Source organism: Pseudopodoces humilis, chromosome 8 (genome assembly GCF_049639895.1).
Source record: "Pseudopodoces humilis isolate 2021_Gansu_Grassland_sample_001 chromosome 8, ASM4963989v1, whole genome shotgun sequence".
NCBI classification, from domain to species: Eukaryota; Metazoa; Chordata; class Aves; order Passeriformes; family Paridae; genus Pseudopodoces; species Pseudopodoces humilis.
Window position 1 is genome coordinate 21,605,001 of NC_142207.1, and position 15,608 is coordinate 21,620,608.

General features: G+C 37.5%; 1 protein-coding gene across 5 annotated transcripts in view; it reads right to left on the reverse strand.

Moving 5' to 3' along the window:
• Nucleotides 1-4,109: 4,109 nt before the first annotated feature.
• Nucleotides 4,110-15,608, reverse strand: part of LNPK (lunapark, ER junction formation factor) — a 49,121-nt gene continuing 37,622 nt past the window's right edge. For 4 of the 5 annotated variants that reach the window (XM_005519824.3, XM_014249592.2, XM_088058942.1 and 1 more), the window contains exon 13: nt 12,494-13,454. In XM_005519824.3, the coding sequence (XP_005519881.2) occupies nt 13,258-13,454 (197 nt within the window). In that variant the 3' untranslated portion in view covers nt 12,494-13,257. Of the gene's footprint in view, nt 6,926-12,493; nt 13,455-15,608 lie in introns of those variants that run through there. The other variant, XR_015773093.1, reaches the window with a different exon arrangement.

Sequence of the window (15,608 nt, forward strand, 5' to 3'; positions counted from 1 at the left end):
GGGGGTGTTTCATTTCATGCTACTTGAGGTGCCAGTGCCACCAGTAACTGCTGTTCACTGCCATCCTGCTGGGTCCTGGAGCACCCTGTGCAGACGGGCACGGGAGGTCTCCGGGGGCAGAGGAGCCCAAGCCTGGCACAGCATTGGCTTTGCTGTTAAGTCTTGAGAGATTTCCTTGCTTGTCTGTTTTTGTTTAAATGTTCTCAACAAAAAGAATTTAGTTTGTGGAGGGCAAAACAAATGCCAAGGCCTGCATTTTCCCACTGCAAGATAAGGGAGAAACTTATGCATTCTCATACCAGAATAGCCACCACAAATATAATGTAATTGTTGACATAAGAGCTTCTTTCCCCAGTAACTGCATTTCCCAGAGCTCCCTGTGATTTCTTGGCTAAGAATACTTTCTCATTCAGTGAAAACAGACTCATTCTCTAGAGATACACCTTAGAACTCCAGTAAATAATAATTTTAAAATAACTTCCTTGCAGTCCTAGCATACTTTCAGTATAAAAGACAGTAAATTAACATCTTAAAAGCATATTTTCTCTCTAACATCACCTGGCCTCCCACCTCGCATGGAAAATGACACACACTGCCCACAAGTACAGATTTTCAACTAAGCATTACAGAAACCATTAACCATTTATCAATAATACTAAATATTTCAATTCATAATTACTTGGACAAACACCACATTAGAATAAGACTTCTGAGGAAGTAATAGTTGCAACAAAGTCAAGTTCAATAAAAACATGGTGATCCCTTTTGGATTTGTACACACTGTCATTGTCATTAAAAATGAAAAACATTGGTAGAGAAATCATCCTGTATGATCTGAGGCACTTGAGCCTTTTGCTAAAGAAAAATCTGAAATTAATCTTGTGTGGATCAGAAGTGCTTGAATTTAGAACTTATTATTACCATGTTCATTCCTTCTTACACCCGCTGTACAGAAGCAAACATTCAGCTTATTCAGCGTGCCAGTTATCACCACTACAATTATGTACAATAGTGAACACATACAAATAGAACACAAAAATTAACTTCTCTAGAATTCTACCCCTGTTCCTTACAAAAACTCCCTACCCAAGCCTTTTCTTATTCAATGAAGGGAGAATCACCCAATTAAATGTTATTAGTCTGGTAAACCCCATTTTTTGTTCAGGTATTGAACCAGGTAATATTCCAGCTTCGTATAAGGTCGGAGAGAAGAGTTTATTAAATCATTATTTTTTAAAGACTGAAAGATGAAAAAAAAGGGAGGGAGGGAGGTTGGTCACTATTAAACACATACATATTAAAAAAATACATGCATCTTCTATCTGTGGATGTAACACAGAATTTAGCCTAAGATGGAGTCCATTAACTGAGAATCCTTACAAAAATAAAATTAAAGCTGGTTTTAACCAACTCTTTGGAGCACCGAAATCCAAAGCATAACAACAGCCATAAGACATACATTACTCAAATGCAGCTGGAAGTATACTCCCCCAAGCAGCCCCGTTTTGGAAGATGTACAGACACACACACCTTCCTTAGCCAGCCCTGGGTAACCAGGCATTTGACTGGCCATGACATCAGGTTTCTCAATCCTGCTGCCCAAGGAATGTTTTTCCATCTCAACTATTATGTCAGTGATGAAAATTAGAGTGACACCAGCACCCTTAAACTGAAGGGTGCATTTCTGAAAGCCACAATATTTGAAGGAACTTCCCTTCAGCCTCAGTGCAGCAGCCTTTGGCAGAACCTGAAGATAACAACAGCCAGGCAACACACGCCCGACACGGAGGTGGAAGCAGCACCTGTGGAAGGATCTTATAACCACTGAGCCAAGTTTTCAGTGCAGCAGTACTGGCTCAGGGGGAAATCTCAGAGCTTTAACCAGAATGCACTATCCCAAATATGTAGCTGGATGCTCCACTATAAATATGAACTTTCAGCTATTTAACACTTTATAAACATATGCTTAGCAACTGAGCTTTTTGATATCCCATATTTTTATCAAGCTACCTTCTAAGCCCAAAAGCAAAGATAATGGAGAATCAGCATTAGTTTCTCCAAGGGAAGGCAAAATAGAACAAGATATATTCTTGTACATTTGGTATGCATATTTTTGGGAGTTATACAACTTTAGTTTTGCAAAGCAATTTTCTGAACTTTCACTGACAAACAAATCTGATCTGAAAGAATCTTACATCAGCAGTTGGTTTGCAGATGTTATTTGTGCCATTTATTTATCAAAAATAACTAGAAAATGTTTTTAAAACATCATTCCAGACTGTACAAATAGGAATGTGACATGGGCTGTCTATTTTACTTATACTGTTTTACTGCTTCGTATTCTGAGCAAACAGGGAGGCTATTTTCCCCAGGGGTTCAGGAGGGCATACTATTTCATTTCTTCAGAAAATTGTTTCTCTGGATTTCAATCTTTTTAGCTAGATATGACAAAATATAATATCAAGAACACTTATGCTTTTTATGAGCTCTATTTTCAAAGCATAAATAATAGATCAGTATATATTTAAGTCAGGTGACCAAGTCTTATTTCTGAAATCAAATAAGCATTTTGCAATTTTTAAATGATGCTGTACATTTTCACTACAGCATCATTATGCCTTTAAAATGCTTTCAAAAGACTAATTTATAAGCATGAAGTGATTTTGAAGATATTTCACTAGTGTTAATAATACCTCACTCAGGTAGCATTCAATTTTCTGAATCCTTGGGTTAATGAGGCAAATAAATCAAAATTAAATTGGCCTAGGGAAAAAAAAATCAAACAAAATTGCATCCATTATGTTATACATTCTGAGACTCCTTCAGCACTGTGCACAACGGCAAACAATATTGCAGCTCTCAGAATCATTACACTTACTCAGAATCTAAGATTAATCTCACAATCTGAGATTTAAAATCAAATAGATCAGACTTCATGACTAGACAAACATAACACCTTATTATGACGTATCAGGAGTATTCACAAGATGTTGTGAACAGCCTTAGCCAAGTCCTTTCCATTAAGTGCCCATAATTTCAGCTGCCTACCATTTCTTCAATAATTCAACCAATTCCTTCCAGGAGGATTTTACCATTGCAAACTGCTAGGTCTTTCATTTTAAGATAAGCCTTAAAAAGAAAATACATTCTGCAAGCAGGCTGTCATTCACCATTTTTTAAAAAGCCCCAAAATCACACAGATGTAGGCAAATAGCTGAAACAAACAAAAATCCTAGCATTTCTGAAAAATAAATACTTCTAGTCATGCTGCTGTAGTAGGAATTGTGGAAAAAATATTACCTTCACCCCTTTCTCTAAAATATGAGAGAAAGGAAATATTTTATAGATACTATAAAAAGGATCCTACTGTTGGGGAATATCAGTGTTGTCAGCTCTTTCCAAAAAATGGTTAATAATATACAATACAGAAAACTAAAGAGGCTGAAGTTGTTACCATAAGTAATAAATTCATCATGAGCAAATAACAATCAACAAATACTGATATGCAATGAGCACTTGCCATTGTTATCCTCTTATGACTTGTAGTGAAGTAACAAATGCACTTCTCTACCCAGAGTCACCTACCTGCACAAGGGCAGCCTTTCAGCCTAAGGAACTTATTATGAACATGAAGCCCCAGCTGAAAAACAAACTTCCTCACAGAGCTGTCATCACTTGCTAAGTCAGTAGCATAGACTCAAGACTTCCATATATACAGTATTTACATTTTTTAATGGAAAACACTGCAGAAAAGTAGACTGGGTGGTTTGTTTCCAAAATAAGTTACTACTGGCTAGTAACATTTAAAATTTAATGACAGTACAAAAACCCAACAACTAATTTTTTGCATATTTTAAAGGAGTTAAGGACCCAAATGTCCTTAGGTGGCACAGGCCAAAAGCAACAAGAAACAAAACAAAAACATGTTGCATGTTGTCCCCAGCTAGCACCTTCCCTGTGGCTTTCCAAAACAATTTGTATGGTCAAGAGCTTGCTTAGGAGCAAGTTATATGGTGGCCTAATAAATTTGTTTCGATTTTACTCCCTGGGGACAAACACCACAAGAGCTACTTGCTAGAAAATAATAAGCAAAAACAGACACCCTTCCATTGCATTAGAAAAGCTTTTCATTTCATCAATCTATAACAAGTGCATATGTACAGCAAGGGAGCAACCTCCACAGGCAGGAATTAAATGACAAAGCCAGCCTAGCAAAAGCATCCCTCTGCTCACAGTAGGTTTGGAAGGGAGCGGCCCCATTCAGCCCCTATTCCACATCAGCCACTGGGGTCTGCTGCCTCCTGTGCTCCAGAATGGCCAAATGGTGTTGGGGACTAGGGCTTAAAGAAAGCCATTCCAAAAGGTGTTGATTTCACCTCAATATAGAACAAAATAAGCACTGTCCCAGACCCTGAATTAAACTTCAGTGCCTAACTCTGGCACACCAATAGCACTCGGTGCTTGGCTGCTGAGGAGGCAGGTATTTTACATGAAGTTCTACTTCAAATTATTCCTTTGAGTTTAGGTTATGACAGACAACACTGACAGATTCACCATTCAATGGTTACTCAATTGCTTGCTCAGAATGACACAGTAATTTTATTCTGATTCTTAGTCCACAGATCAGAAACCACAACTGCTATCAGCCCTCTCAAGGCCTCATGCTCTTTGGCAAAGAGTTTTGATTTGTGTTTTTATAGCACTACCAGGTAGTGGTTCTGCGCTATCATTATCCAAATAATTTATAACAAGTGAGAAAGAACATCTCGGAAACAAACCAAATGCATCTGGATCTGCTCAGGAAAAAGATGAAATATTGCCAGGGCACCTAAAAACAGCCTCTTAAATCAATGTGTGATGCACGTCTGAGATGCTCTGATGTTCTGAAAGGCACTTAAAAGCATGTAAACTTGCATTATTACCATGCACATAACCAACTCATGAGTATTATCATGGGAGCAACGTGAACACAGTGACATGTCAACTGCCTGCAGGATCAGGCTTTGGACATAAATTAAAATATGAAATTTAGATTACATTAAAACACAACAAAAATGGTTAAAGACACGCTCCCAGAAAAAAAGTATTGTAGAATCCAATGGCACCAGACTCCTTTCTACCACTAAAACAATGTTAATTTAAAAGCTGAGATTCATTTGAAAACATTCACCTGTAAATCAGAAAGTCCCCAGAGATTAATTTCTGCACTTACGCTATTTGCAAAAAATATTTAACTTAAAGGCATCCCTTTTTTCCTGAAATAATTGCTTGCAAGATGAGAACTAAAACACAATCTGAAGTGTAGTAAAGGTAATTGCTGCACTTACTGCTCGTGTCATGTTGATGTATTACCATGTATCAAAGGTCACAGTTCTGTACTCATACATTATCAAATTTGAAAGAGCAATATTCGAATCCGACCAACCTTTAAACTGCCCGGAATCTGTGTGAAAATGGATGCAGGCTAACTTGGATTTAAAAAAAAAGAAAAAAAAAATGAAGCCATGCTTCGGAAGCTGAGGGGTCAATCAAGCCAGACTGACAGGGTTACGTGCCACTTCTGTGCATCTAATACCCTCTTAGATTATCAATGAGGTGCAGTACACTGATCACAAGCTAAAGCAGCTGTGCTAATGAAAATGAAACAGTCTGAAAAAATTAGGTAATACAGGCCTGTGACACAGGGCAGTACCTTGTGGACAATAATGGAGGAATAAGGACATAAATCACCATTTAGATACAATAAAACCTGCAATACCCACCCTGAAATGTCTATGGAATCGTGGGCCAAAGTCAGCATCTTCACAACTCCACAATTCTCTCTGAAGCTGCCACATATTTTCAATCCTGAGTCAAGGCAGGTTTTCCCTGCCTCTACTTCAGCGCACACAAAATTTTGCAGTCCCGTGCCAGCCTGACCTTTGAGGGTGGAGAGCTGGCTGCTCATGCCATGAGCCAGGAGTTCTCACAATTGGTTGTAGCACAGACAAATGGGTCTTATCAGAAACTACTCAACCTTGAACAACTTTCTTCTCCTACATATGCCAGTCCAACTGGGGGGCAGGGACTGCACTAAAGATGCAGGGGCCCCCTCATCCTTGTTTGGTAACATATGGGGCCCTTAAAAACACCCAAATAACTACAAAACTCAAGTTGATTGGGTACAGCCAGCACAGAAGAAACTATTAAACAGAATTATCACCTTAAATCATCAGTTAAGCTCTGGAAAATAAATTGTTTTTTCATAATTAGTTTTTTCCTTGAGAAGTTACATACACAGCAAAGACAGCATATATTCAAATAACAAGCTATGCAATTTAGTTTAATATGCTTTAAAATTTGCTTCATTTGGTAAAATAGTAAATTTCAAAAGGGGAGCAGAAGTTCAAATATTTTCTCAATTATAAGCAAAAAAGTTAAGAGACATTTCAGGAAGTCTATTAGAGCCTAAGAATTCACACTAATTAATGTTTTTGCCATTGATTTTAATGGAATTTCAACTGCAGGTGATGTATAGTCAAGGCTAAAGCTAGGATTAAAATGATACTTCTGATTTAAGATAATATTTATAGTACACAAACACACATACCCTTTACTAATGCAACAAGGCTATTACAACAATATCATCTATAAATATACAGGATCTCCTGTTTAAATAAAAGCTCAATATACAAAAAATACAAGTACAAACATTCCTAAAGAAATAACAACTTTCACATTTCCTTTGAAACATCATTCAAAATAGTTTTCTTAAAATGAATTTTCTTGGTGGTTTTGTAAAACGCTTTTGAGTGCTGAACGAGTCAAAATTAAGTTCCGTCAACTGAGCAGAACTCCTTGAAGCGATGCAAGGAATTACAGGGCAGACAACTTGAGAAGAGCTGGAAGGTCTTTGTTGCTTGAGTTTTCTACAAATCCAGCTTCTCTATTTTCATTGAGGCAGCAAAATAGGGAGAGAAAGAGAGAAAGAATGATTATTTCAATATAAGTTACAAATTTAGAGATGACTTTGAATTTACAAATTGAACACCCAAAATTGTCAGCTCTCCAGAATCTGCACCCCTTGTTTTCTCCTATATCTGATTATCTCAGGATTTTGCTGCATGTATTCCTCTCTGGCAGTTACAATCTCCCTTTTGCAAATTATTTTTGTCACACACAAAAGGAGAATACATGATTTCACAGTGGCAAAGGCTTATGAAGCCCTCTTGAAAAACATTAGTAATTGTTCACTGAAAATCCTAGCAGTACAATGCTAGGTACGTACAGTGGCACTCCTGAAATAGGTTTATTACCACAGTGACTACTGTGAGAAATAACCAGGATTACAAGACCTGGTCAGGACATCCCCTTCTAGCCAAAAATTTAAGTCATGATCAAATTGATTTTATGCAACCTTGAAAGTTATATTATGATACAGTGCTTTAGATTTTTCACTGTTGGAAAGTTAAATAATCTATTGAGAATCTTTGAAGTGTCTGCATTAATCCCAAAACCCCATGGTTTGGGAACAAATTATTGTATAATCAATACATTTCATTTTAAAGCCCTTCTCACTATCCTGCCTATCATACACCTCTCTAGGTCTTATTCTTCATAGTCACAGAATCGTTATTCTTTCAGAGAAAAGATTGAATGTGACCTGACAAGACCCCAGAGAGGTCCACAAATCAAAAGCAACAGTGAAGTCAAATTCCATGAGAATCGCAATCTTAAGGGACAACTCAATTTCTTATTTTTTTAAATGCTGGAAGGTAGCAGTTCCTGTTGTTAAACACTATTGGAGCTTATTCTATTTGTTGTGTAAACAAATATCTAGTAAAAACCCAAGGCTAAGAAATTCCCACCTACTCAGGATGCCATTGTTTTCCTCCAAACACTGAGAATTCAAAGCAGGAAGTACACTGAATTTCAGACAATCTCAATGAGGATGCATTTCTGACAGAAGTTTACAGTTTGTCCTCTGACAAACTTTCGTGCATTGCTACACACCAGGACTTGGAGCCAACAACCTTATGCCAGTCAGTTCCATCAGCTGTAATTCCTTGCCTTCATCACCTTCCACAAATCTGAGATATATGAATTCCACCTAAAGACCACACCATGGAAGAGAGGAGCACTGCCAAAGACTAGTAATCATTTCAGATACTTTTTCCTGTCAGCGAATCAAAACTTCCTGACAACCACCAAAAATCTGTCATCCATATTCTGCCATTAAATACATTCTTAAGCAATCACAAGGAATCACATGCCATCAATCAAACATAGCCCACTGGTCATGCAGCAATCTTTTATTGCCCTCTCATTCTCCAACTTCCTTTTAAATCTAATCCCTCCTGCAAGGCTGTTTGTTCAAATTATTAGGAACTTTCAAACTTCCAGTCTTTATTCCTGGAAAACTTACTCTCCCTCCTAATGTTTATACACTTGATGTATCTGCAGCCTTTTCTTAAATTACCTTGTATTAGGGATATGCTTTCTGTACAGTCTCCTCCAGAGGCTCACTACACCTCTGGAGCCGCATCTGCACAGGGTTGCATTTTACTAGTTCTAGAAGGGAACTGAAACACGAGATGCTGGTATCTGAGGCATTAATCTTTAACCACATGACTGGACAGGAAAGAACCTCTTAGAGAGATTAGGGGGAAAAAAACAAACTAAACCAAAAACAGTCTGTAAGACACAGAAGGAAATGAAGGCCCTAATGATTTCACTTGAGAACACTCAGAGAACTGGTCAAATGATTATTTGCCAAAGAAACAAAATTAATTTTCATGGTTATTGTTCTAGTGCAATAATCTCAGACAGGACTTCCCTTATCCCATTAACAGTTTTCTTCATTGTAGAATACCTAAAAATCCTCACTCCAGAGGCAGAATAAATAAGGAGAGGTAGCTTACTTAAAACTTATCCAGCACTCTTGTACTGAATGTGTTTAGACTTGACAAAAATTGAAGACTTTTTAAGTTTTTAATAGCAGACTTAGCTACTGAATAATGAAAGTTTCCTCTAGCCAACTCGCTCCTCCAGCACCACAAATCCACAAGTGCACAAACGTTGCTAAACTCAGAACCATGTACCAACAAATAAGTGCTTCTCCTAGCCTTTGAAGGTTAAAAAAGTTTGTAAGTCTCTCATAATAGCTAGACAGCTTTTTCCTACCAAGTTAGTCATATACTTATTCTGGAATTAACTCTTAAAAGCAAAGAAACCTCTCCAAGATTGTATAATCTCCAATTGGATCCTTATTATTTCTGACATAAGAACATGATATTAATGTAAGTTAACCACCATGTGGTTACAGCCAAATCCTACTACATTTTCTGAAAAAAATCTCTTCAAGCTCCTATTTGTTATGTCTTGATTAAGACTTTGTTCTAAAAGAAAAAAGACATCCCTTCCCTCCCCCCAATAGTTCACTGTCATTTTTTAAGTCCTTCCATTGGCTTCTACTCATGTACCACATGGGGTTCATTCTTCTTGACTTCAAGGTAACCATACCCACCCTTAGTTATTTCCTTTTGATCATCTCTAGACCATTCCTAAACCATCAGCTTTTGCATTATCTTCATTTGCCATTCCCTGGGAACTTCTTTTTTCCTGCATGAAGGCTCAACAGATATCTTGAGAAATTGTCATACCGATTCCACTAAATATTTTAATTCTGTCAAAATGTCCAAGGGCAATCAACTGCATTCTCCTTTAGAAGAAGTATTAGAATTTGAAATACTATTGCCTTTTTTAACTCACTTGCAAATTTAAATTTGACCACCTCATTTTGATTTATTTTGAACTAGAACACTCATTTGTCTTTTGTGGCAGTTTTTATACAGTTGAGATAACTCCTCCCTAATTTATAAACCATAAGTGAATAAAGGACATCTCTGCAGTTATTCATGATATTCCAGAGTCAAGAAAAACTGCATCAACAAGCTTGCTATCACTACCCCACTCAATTTTGCTTTTCATCCCAGCCACAGAAAGAAAGAGGGTCCTATGACATCTTAGAAGCCTAGTCCTGTGCAAAATCTCAGTACTTCTGAAAAAACTGAGATTGCAGTACATGCCAAGAAGTCAGAAGACAACAAAACATGGAACCACAGTGGTTATTTTTTTTCCCCTCTACTTTCTTCCATTTCCTCAAACTGCAGCTGGATGAAATATGACTGACAACTGCTGTATTTTTTTTTTCTACATACTCCTACTTCCAAGTTTTTTTTGGTGTTACAAAGACATGACTTAAGTGTGACTAGTGCTGTTCACTTACAGGTACTTTTGGATTCAATTCCTGTTGGACAGGTGCCTTCTACTATTGCCTCACTTATAGTACATAGAAGCCAAGAAGCAACTGCTGCAGAAACAGAATCCTCTTCCCATATTCATATCAGAACTGGGGCATCCACACTTGGCAGAAGGAACATGTGAATGCTTACTGTACATTGAGAAATGCTCAGTCCATAACAGTCATATGTATCATCATGAGTCTCAATTCACCCACAGATTAACCCTGTGCCCTCATTCACTGCTTTAAAACCCTGAAAAATTAGAAAGTTAAAAATGGATTTTTCTCTACCAAAATTCTAGGACATCCTTAATATAATCTTCAAGCCTTCTGAAGCAGTTAATGGAAACAACTGCGCAGGCACTTTTTTTAAATATAAAAGCTTTTCAGAATAATTCTATCATGCACTTAAAACAGACTTAGCTTAAAAGTTGTAAGTATTTTTAGGTCACAAAGCAAGTTTTCACATTATAAAACATATTTGTTTTCATATCAGGTCAACTGTCTCTACTTGATCCTTCAAGTGAACTTATTAAACAAAAAGTACCAATCACTTCTGTGGGTAGTTGCTCATGTCACATTTAAGAATCTTAGGAGAAATAATACCCTACCCCCCTCCAAATACTAAATCTCCTTTTTTAAAAAAAAAAAAGTTCATATTCCCAAAATCCTAAAAAACATCAATTTCTTTGGCAAAAGCAAGAATGTGAAAATATACGTGTCCCAGGCTAATGAAAACATTTTTAATACATAGGTCCATTATCAACAGTTTTCTTAGTCAATTCTACAGATATTACATGCATCACAGCTTAGCCACTGTTTGTCATGGAAAAGATCTGAAATTACTCTACAAGAGACCAGATACTTCAGATGTACATTTTTAAAAGGAAGTAATAGCTCTGCTTAGAGTAACCTTAAGTTCTGAACAGACAGTAATTCATGCCTTCATCTCCCATATGATGCATCAGGATATCAAATTTTACTTATTTTTAGCATTTATAATGTAAGTACACCCAACAATTTGCTGTGCTGAATTACTCACATGGTCTGTGATTTTTTTCTCTCCAAAGAAATAAGCCTTTAAGCAGATAAATCAGTGAGGCACAGAATGCAGTGCAGAGATTAGCAACTTACAAAATAGTAAGTAAGCTTTTCCATCTTTCAGGCAAAATTATTTCCATTTAAATAGATTCTGTAATCTAAAATATATTCTCTGAAAGCATTAAAAAATTAATTCCCCTATCACTTTGTACCCTGTACTTTTCTTGTACTGTAAGACATGTCCTGAAAAGGAACTGTTTTCTTTGTATTCACAACTAAGACAGCCACACACAAAATGCTTATTTGCTAATTGTTCATATAAGTATAGACAAACACCTGTGAGTAATCCTTTAATCACATGCCTACATTCTGTCTATTAAGACTAATTAAAATGTTAATTGCAATTTACATAGTGAAGCAGAAAAAAATTCCTCCTTAATCTAAACACAGACCACACTTGATTCTACCTGATACAAGGCTGAGCTTCTAAACCATACCCAAAGAATCAGAAAATAAAGCATGCAAACATGAATACTAAGGTCACATTTAGAAACATGCTTTTCCTGCAGAAGACTCTTAAACTACTAAGACTGAGGGGTTTTGTTGTCTTTGCAGCATAAAAACGATCTCCTTTCAGAACTAAGACATTAGATTAAAAATTGTTTTGAAACTTCCCCTCCCTCTGTAGTGAGGTATAATAAAACTTATCACAAGTATTACTAGATCAACCAAGTCACATACGTTCAGGATTTATTTCTAAAAAATTCTGATTGACTTAGGTACCTCACAGACATCAGAAAACTTCTAATCCAGGATCCCAGCTGTTACATTTAACAGGAAATGTGTAACAAGTGTCCTTAGCTTAAAAAGCAATGCAATTTTTAAAAAATTACATTTTCAGTAATCCAGCAGCAAATATTCATTGCAATTGTAACATTAAATAGTATCAACAAGCTTTAGGTACAGTTAGAAAAGCCTTTTGGCAAATGTACATGCGCTTTACCCTTTCACTCAGGGATCTATTTCTATTCTATCAAAGCCACCTTAGCTACAAATAGACATGCTCCTTTTAAGGTGGCACATTCCTTCTGAACTTGCACAAAGTAACTGTAGAATAGCTGCATACAGCAGAACACGAATTCTCTTCAGTTTTAGGAATCACAAAGCAAGTATTGCTGCTAGATATCTTTATTTTCCTTTAACAAAATACACAAAGGCACAAAATTCACTTATATCTTGTCATTATTGTACAGGTATAAATAGTGCTTTGTATTCAAGTACAATCAAGTGCAGAGACTTCTTATATTTTATGTAAACACAAAACAGTTTTGCATGTAGGTGCCTCTGGTTCATCTGCAACGCAAACACCAAAGGAGATGCCATTTATCCAAGTGCCATTTAAGTGAATTCTGTCGAAGAGTTAGACAATGAATAATATTAACACCACTGCAATGACACTTCCATATGCTGAAGTCAAATGTCAGATGACAGTTTAGCTTGTAAACATCTGTGTATTAAACATATACTCAATCCATTTTAACAGGACAGCATTAAAACGCACCTTGAGTTCACTAGACCAAACTTACTAGGTCAGATGCCATCAGTAGTTGCTCTTTATGTGTGGCAGCTAAAGAGATGTCGAACTCTAAGTCACCCTTAGCAAAGCTTGTACTCTGAAGTTTTTAAATCCGCAAACTAAACAAGGGCTACAACTGTTAGACTTCAACCAACTACACATTCTATGTGTTAACTTAAAGAGACATGCTTAATTTACAATACCCACTTTTACACACAGCTCTGACACATTGTGGCAGTTGAGGCAGTTTAAGCCCAAGCAAGATTTTTAAGTTGTACCATTAAAAAAAGCTCACCTGAATAGTAACAATAGGCATGAACAAAGCTAAAAACTAGCTACAGAAGGCACTTGAAGTATTTTATTCTGCATTTATCAAAGATTCTTCACTTTGTTCAGCTGAAATAGACTCTGAAATAGCCTCTTCAGTTGTTGAAATGTTTTCTGCTTCCTCTTTTTCACCTTCTTCAGCTAGCTTATCGTTTAGATGCTCAGAACTTGGTGCTTTATCATCTGTGTCACTTGTCTCAACGAGCTGGGCCACATCATCTTCAGATTCTGTTAAAAGAAAAACAACAAAATAGTCATTTCCAGAAATTAAGAGGCAGCTAATATTCTTAAAAATCAAATGAAACATTCTGCAATCACATACAGGTTTTGACTAGCAACTGCATGACATTCTCAACTCATAAAAACTTTGATTTTTCTAAGACAGTCACAGGTAAAACAATTAAAATTTAAGGGAAAAGAAAATACTATAGAAAAGAGCTTAGCTCCCACTAAGACTATGTATTATTTGCATATGTTCATCCTCAACAGAAGCCTTCTAAGCTTGTTACTAAAGTGAGACATTAGAAACACATGATGGTAATTCCATTTCTTTGTGTTTGGTAACGTCAGTTTCACCAACTGTTTAACCTTGTTTATAAGGGTTCTATCTGTACACAAAAAAAAACATTCTACTTTATGGAAACGACTTTAAACATAAGGAGTCTGATAACCAGGGAAAAAAACCCTACCCAAACAAATATATCCAAACCAGCCAATGAAAATTATTACACATTCTGTCTTCCCAGGAGTAGTGTAGGAAAGCTGCACAGGAGTGAGTATACTTACTCTACATCCAGGATGGGAGTTTCTTTGGTAACATGCATATTTTTAAGATCAAAAACGTTTATTTTAAGTACTGCCTCTAAAGAAGTAAATTCTAGCTTCACAACAGGACTTCAGTAGCATATGAGAAGCAAGAGTCATATTTTGAAGTAAGCATAAGCACTGAAAAACTGAATGTAGTGTTGCACTAAATGACACAAAGGTACCACAGAATGGTATTGCTGATGGCACTTGATTTATTCACTAGTATTACTCCGTACTATACAGTACTAATGCATACTGTGAAGGTGAATAGTGTGCAAAATTGATGCAAAGTTACAGCTCAAAAATGTGAGACTTATCAAATGTTTCTAACTTCATAGAGTGGTTTGGGTTAGAAGCAACCTTAAATATCAATCCAGTTCCAACCTTCCCCTAGACCAAGTTGCTCAAAGCCCCACCCAACTGGGCCTTGAAAACTTCCAGGGATGGGGCAACCACAACTTCTCTGGGCAGCCTGTTACAGTGTCTCATTCCTCTTCACAGTGATCCAAATACCAAATCTAAACTTACTCTTTCAGTTCACATCCATTCTGCCTTGTCCTATTCACTATATGCCCTTGTATAATGTCCCTCTCCAGCTTTCTTGAGGCCCCTTTACATCCTGGAAGGCGCTCTATGGTCTCCCCAAAGCCTTCTCTTTTCTAGCCTGTCATCACAGGACAGGTGCTCCAGCCCTTCTGGCCGCATTTGTGGCCCTCTGCCAGACTTGCTCCAAAAGAAGAATGTCCTTCCTATGCCAGGGGCCTGTTGTGGTCTAACCCAGCCTGCAACTGGACTGCAGACCAGACACTTGCTTACTCTCCACCCACCCTCCTGCCGCCCTAGTGGGATGGGGAGGAGAATCACAAAAAAAGTTAAACCCCTGGGTTAAAAACAGAACAGCTTAATAATTCAACAAATTAAGATAGCAATGACTACAACAAAAATAATTAAATCCAAGCAGGTGGGAAAGGGGAAGGAAAAGTAAAAAATAAATATGTGATGTCAAATCCAATGGCAGGACATGGCTGGCTTTCTGGGCTGCAATCACACAGGTCGTGTTGGGATTCTTGCCAACCAACATCCCCACATCCTTCTCCTCAGGACTGCTCTCAATTCATTCTCTGCTCAGCCTGTACTTGTACTTGCCTTGATCCTTGATTAGACATGGCCTTCCTGAAACTCATGAGGTTCACAGTCGCACCTCTCAAGGTCCTCCTGGATGGAATCCCTTCCCTGCACCACACAGCTCAGCATCATCAGCAAACCTGCTGAAGGTGTGCTCAAGCCCGCTGTCCGTGTCCCTGACAGAGATCAAGAAGCACTGGTCCCAATACCAGCCTCTCAGGAAAACAGTGTGGTCAGTCAAGTGCCACACACTCATATTGATCAAAACATGTTGGGTATCTGCAAGTAATCAGACTGCTTGAGGCTGATACAGAATTCAAGCAGAGCTGAAAGTTTTAGAACCACTGCTCTGACTTCTCAGCCCATGACTGAGCAGAGAAGCTGCTGCACACCCCTGGCCAGCAGGCCTTGTACAAATGCCATCTGTCATCAAGAACTCAAGACCCCTCT